The 6,024-nt window shown below is 50.3% G+C and overlaps 1 protein-coding gene across 1 annotated transcript; it reads left to right on the forward strand.

The window, feature by feature from the left end:
• Positions 1–235: 235 nt before the first annotated feature.
• On the forward strand, positions 236–5,393 carry LOC100897455 (putative phospholipase B-like 2). Its single transcript, XM_003745964.2, has 12 exons — positions 236–325; positions 645–883; positions 1,096–1,268; positions 1,392–1,635; positions 1,734–1,840; positions 1,940–2,157; positions 2,560–2,651; positions 2,741–2,898; positions 3,047–3,139; positions 3,288–3,359; positions 4,763–4,915; positions 5,003–5,393. The coding sequence occupies exons 2-12, from the start codon at positions 848–850 to the stop codon at positions 5,340–5,342; spliced, it is 1,686 nt and encodes a 561-aa protein (XP_003746012.1). The 5' UTR covers positions 236–325; positions 645–847; the 3' UTR covers positions 5,343–5,393.
• The last annotated feature ends 631 nt before the right edge of the window (positions 5,394–6,024 follow it).

The raw sequence follows: 6,024 nt of genomic DNA on the forward strand, positions 1-6,024 counted from the left end.
GAGATAAGTTGCCAGAGATCCATTGTGTGCCTGCAGAGGTATCGGGCCTTAGTCGAAATCGATCCGTTCGGAGTTGCGAATCACGCGTAATAACAGAGATCTTGATCGAGCAGAAGCCGTTTTCGAGTAGCGACCGATTACTCACGGATGTTTCGATTGTGTGTATGGAGCGAACTCCAGTAGGCGGAAAAAGAAAGGCGCTTGTGATCTCCTCCGCAGCAACCCTTCCTATGACAGAGACTGCGTGACGAGAGTCGCCCTCGAAGGCAAGGAAAGACTCGTGTAAACTGGGAAACTTGAGCACGACCTACACTTGTAGGCCAAGGTGAGAAAAAATTCGGAACGGAAGTCCCCGAGGGATTTTCCAACGTGAAAGGACGGAGAGGGTCCGAAAGTGATTCCGGAGATTCCGAACAATCACGAAGGAATGTAGAGATTGAGAATGACTCCACGACCTGGTCCTCTCGCTCTCACACCCGCAAATGAATGGTTTCGTTGAATCAGGGATCAAATCGGAGGAACACATTCCGAGTAAAATGTACTCTGTAGGTATGTTTATATGGGACAACTACAGTAGAAACGAAAAACTGCTAGGCTCCTTGGTATAGAGGATATCAATTGAAAAGGACTGATGATTTTCTCAGCAGAGTAGCTCTAGGATTTCCGACGAGCTGCATACTCAACAACGTTCGGCGATGATCAAGTGACCGCATACACGTTGATCCCGTTCAATCGGTGGATCGCTATCTCGCTGCAGTCCGTTGATACACCACGGCTCCTCGCTCAAAGAGACGGGGGATATCTGTAGCAGAGGATTCTCGCTTCGAGCTATTGCCACTACCGCCGCATGGTCATCATACTCGTCTCCTCGGCGGATTCTGCGGTGAGTTTTCTATGGCTCGATGCGACGCTTGTCCTGCCCATCATCGTTGAGCATGGCGGATGAGCTTGACAAATTCTTGCCTTTACGCGTTCTCGTTGTTTCGAATTCCTCTTCAGATGGCGTTTCATATCCACACTGGGCTTGATGCGTAATTGACGATTCCGGTCCACCGACATGCGATTGGACAGATCACTCGAGTTCGATATTTTCAGGCGATGCGAGCCTTACTGATAATCCCTGTCCTCATTGGATGGGCTCACTGCGCACATGATGTTGCGCATGTCGAGTTGGATGCAGTACCCCCCAATTTCACCGTCAAGAAAGGCCCGAGCGACGGTGTCGCTGTGGCGTGGGGCACCTTCGAGAACTCAATCACAGAGACAGGGTAGAAGTCGTCGTTGGATATCTCTCCCTTTCCTAATTTCGAAAGCTAAAACGAAGCATGATATTTGCGATGAAATCCGATCAGAGTTCGATCTTCAATACCCACCTACTTCATTATTTGCAGGTTCTCGTACTTGGAAATAGCGACGAATGCTTCCTACCCTGATCACTACCAAGCTTATGCTGCGGGTATACTAGAGGGTTATTTCACCAGGAAACTTATCTCTATGCACTTCAACAACACTATGCGGGATTACTGCAAGGGACAAGAGGACTACTGCGAGAGACTCCATGATTTTCTGAACTCGAATCTTCGCTACGTTCAGGAGAACATCAAGAATCGGAAAACGGATCCTTTCTGGTATCAAGTGAGCGTCTATCCACATCCTACCCGCGGAGATTCCTCACCGAGATCAGATCAGAAGACCTAAACCCTCTGTGCTATTCAATCCCTCCCCCGATGTAGACTGATCTGGCTCTGACTCAACTCATGGGGATCCAAGATTCGTGGAAAAAACAGAAACACGAGAGCTACTTCCCCAACGGGAAATACGACACCGTCACTGATGTACTGTAAGTGTGGTGAAGTTTCTGGAAAAATATTCATTGGAAACTATGTTCTGATGGGGCTGGTGAACCGCATCTCCTGCTGTAAGTTCAGTATCCTTAAAGCTTCCTCAACGTTGACGGAGATCTGGAAGATTTGGAGCAAGCCTTGAAATCCCCCAAACTTCGTCGGGTCACCGGGGGAGGACATTGCTCAGCCTTGGTGAAGGTACTTCCCGACAACTCCGATCTGTGTTTCTCCCACGTGACTTGGAGTGGTTATTCGACAATGCTTCGTATACTGAAGAAATACACCCTGAACTACCAAACAACTTATATGAGCAGTAAGTCGTTCCGTCAGCTCAGAAAGTATTTTCGATCGCGCTACTGGCGCATGAGGAGTGCAACTCTCGTTCGGATTCTTTCTCTGTCTTCTCCCATGGTGGCTTGAATTGTCCTGTAGCCACAGGGAAGTGCTCCAAGGGTTGAGGATTGACCTCCGGTGGGATGGTCGAAGACTCGGCTCCTGCGACGAAAACGGTTGGTTCGTCGCGTTTTTTAGCAGCTCACCTCACGCCCTAAGGCGGTGCATATCGAGCAAGGAATCGGCTCTACCCTGGGAATTTTCCGGGAACGCGAGCTTTCCCGGGGCATGCGGGTAGACCCGCGCCTACTCGCGGTCGTCTTTATTCGGAGGAATCATGGTACGCCCGCAACAGATTCCCTGATGCAAGTGATGTTTGCAGATACTCGGATCACAGCCCCAACGATGACATTCTCCTCCAGCCCCGGGAGAATTTTCTCCGGAGACGACTTCCATCTGATGTCGTCAGGAGTGGTGAGGACTCCTCCTTCCTTCCTCCAAACGTAAGATCCTCCGCGATCTGGTTGCGTGTTCTGGCGCTCAGTGTTTGTGATCCATTCCAGGCCAGCATGGAGACCACGATCGGCAACAGCGACCCATCGAAATGGAGATTTATTAAGCCAGAGTGCAATCTCGAATGGTTGAGAACTATCGTCGCTAATCGTTTGGCATCCACTGGACAAGAGTGGGCCGATCTGTTCAAGAGAGAAGGTAGCGGAACGTGAGTACACAGTGGAACAGTCACCTCGGTGTCTCAGACCCTGGAGCTTCGCTGCTTCGTCATATCTATGAATTCGATCCTACACTACGCACGGTATCCGGAGCTCCTTGGATTAATTTTTTCTCACTGGAAATGGATGCTCGCACAGATACAACAACCAATGGATGATCGTCGATTACAAGAAATTCACACCTGGCAAGCCCATCCGACCTGGCACTTTGACCGTACTCGAGGAGATTCCGTAAGTGGGAGACTGTCCAATGCGAAACCAGAGCGAGCCCTCGCGAGGCTAGCAATGCCCCGAAATGCCCGTGCTGAGACTCCGAGATTTCGCTCCAATTTTTTAGTGCATGAAATGTTTATCGAATCATGTTCTGGACACATTACAGCGGATTGATTGTTTCTGGCGATCAGAGCAAACTCCTCTCGGAACAAGCTTACTGGCCGAGCTACAATGTTCCGTAAGTACGACAGATCTACTCTTGGGCTTGACGAAGAGGCTTCCGGGGATCAGAATGCACTCCCTTCGTGACTTTAAACTCGAGCGAGATACTTCAATAATTAATGAATGAGCTCTGATATCGATCTCTCAGAAAAGAGTAAGTCAGCCAGCGATCGAGCTCAACTCCCCCGATGGCTAGATGCGTAAGCCTGGCGAATGTGATCCGCGGTTTGAGTGATCAGCCAGCTGAAGGAGGTGGTGAAACTGATGTATTTCAAGGCCGTTTTCAGCGACAGAGCTTGGCCGAGCCCGCCGTAGATGCACATATGTTCCGATTGAGAAAGGAATAGCTCGAGTCCTTGATGTCGTCGGACGAGTCTCATCTGGCTCACTCGAACCTTCTGTCTAAGCCTAGCCATGCTGCGCTCGATCCAATGACCGGCAACGCAGGTCGAGAGGAAGACGCTGTCAGTCAGCAATCTGCTCAACAGTTGTTGTAACTGCAATCCCTGCATTGATTTCGTGAAAGGATACGCAGAACGCTCGATAACGGTCAGAAAAATCATGTTGAGGTATCCCATCCCGAGTGCAAGCCTCAGGGAGCTGTTGCTGGTATCCATGAGCTCCATGACCTCCTTGATGATTGCCATGAAGTCTCTCGCATTCCTGGCATCGATCATTTCGTTGAGACGTTCCACTGTATCGCTGTGGTGCTTGAGGAGTTTGTAGAGCAAGCTCGCGCACAAGAACCACGGCAATGAAACGAAACACGAGCTCAAACTCTCTGCCACGTAAAAGAGAATCGTTTTCTTCCGAAACATCGAGAATAGAGCCCTTCCGCTCATCAATTGCAGCCTGGACGTTCTGGATAAGCAGAGCAGGCAGTAGAACACCGTCACAACGTTGCTCACGAGCGGAGCTGACCAGTCTACATTTCTGCTGAGGAATTCTGAGTTCTTGCGGATCCATTGGAAGAGAAGTACGGTGTTGATACACTCCACTGCATACGCCACCGTCGCGCAGAATGCTGGGTAGGCGTAACCGAAAGATCTGAAGTACAAAACAGAGACTGTGAGTCTGTAGACGGTGGCGGCGACGAAACACATAATTAGGAGGAGTTCAGGTACAATCCAAGGCTTTCGCCCGAACCGAAGACCGACGCATCGTAGAGCGATCCGTAGAAGGTTCATGATTGGTCTCTGAGCTCTGAACTATCAACGAAGCCCTTTGCGGCTTTGCTGTCGGAGGGAACCACAGTCGCGAGTCGAGAGCCTTGTAGCCTAGGACTTTGCAGATCGCGATGGGGATTTCTTTTGCCGGAAATTGCTTCTCGATTGAGCAGCAGCGGAGGCACTAGATGTTTATCCACCGCCTCCGAGAGAATTTCTATTTCAGAAGGAAATAATTTGCTTATATCGACAGATTCTATCCGGAAATCTATGGGGGCAGCGGATGGAAGGAACAAGTCGAGAAATTCGGGGACTGGTTCACGTACGATAAAAACCCACGGAGTCAAATTTTCCGGAGAGATCAAGGCATGGTTCGAGACATCGGTCAGATGTTCAAACTTATGAGGTTCGTATCTTTGCGGCGAGTTTCCCGTTGTGTGATCTGAGAATACAGGAGAGCTTTCGCTTCAAAAAAAATCCCTCGCACCAATAGATACAACGACTTCAAGAACGATGAGCTGTCGCGCTGCAACTGCACCCCTCCCTACTCTGCTGAAAATGCAATATCGGCTCGCTGCGATCTGAACCCCGCCAACGGAACTTACCCCTTCGGAGCTCTCGGTCACCGTTCCCACGGAGCTACCGACGCCAAGGTTACGTGTTCGAAGTTGTTCGAAACTCTGGAGTTCCTCGCCGTAGCCGGTCCTACGTACGATCCCTTGCCGCCATTCAAGTGGTCCGAATCCGGTTTGAACGATCTCCACGAGGGACATCCGGACCTCTGGTTCTTCAATCCCGAGATTCATCGATGGCATAAAGCGGGGACTGAGTAATCAGCTCGGACCATATTCGGAATAAAGCATATCTTTGTAGTTGATTATTTCTGAAAACGGCATTCTGACTTTTGAGCAAGGGTTCTATCCATGTCCGCGGTAGCTTGGGAGAAGTCGCTCTGGACTCCCGTCCCGTGGGCTGAGCAGGCTGTGGAATCTCGAAGAGCTTCCATCCCAAAAAATCCTATGCCGAGCCCCGCTTCCGGAAGGCGGAAAGCGCTCTAGATTGGCTCAGTGCTTCGCGAACCCAGAGCGAAACCGGTCTGATGCATTAATCAACGGAAACTCAAGAGCGTTGTGATTGACATCGGTGTTATCTGGGATGAACCTTATCTCCCCGAGTGCAACAATGAGTTTGAATCACGACGCATTAACCAAACTCCGAGTAGTTTTCCACGACTCGTCTCGAGGCAGCAGAAGCCCAACATAAATCACTCGTCACCGTGAGGATCTCCGACACCAGTAACGGACAGATACAACACAACACTCCCCGACGCCGTTTCAGCGCTCTACTCCAGCCCCTAATCTCAAAGAGAAACCAACCAAGATCGATCTGTGAGCGTCCGGAGACGGCCGTTCCGAACCAGGTTTCTGTGGGGTTTCTGGATCACCGGAACCATTGTGTGGAGCCGAGGAGAACCCGAGAAAACGCGTTGTATCACGTACTCGAGGACGAGTCGAA

The sequence above is a fragment of the Galendromus occidentalis genome, unplaced genomic scaffold (genome assembly GCF_000255335.2).
Source record: "Galendromus occidentalis unplaced genomic scaffold, Mocc_1.1 scf7180000077487, whole genome shotgun sequence".
Classification (NCBI taxonomy): Eukaryota; Metazoa; Arthropoda; class Arachnida; order Mesostigmata; family Phytoseiidae; genus Galendromus; species Galendromus occidentalis.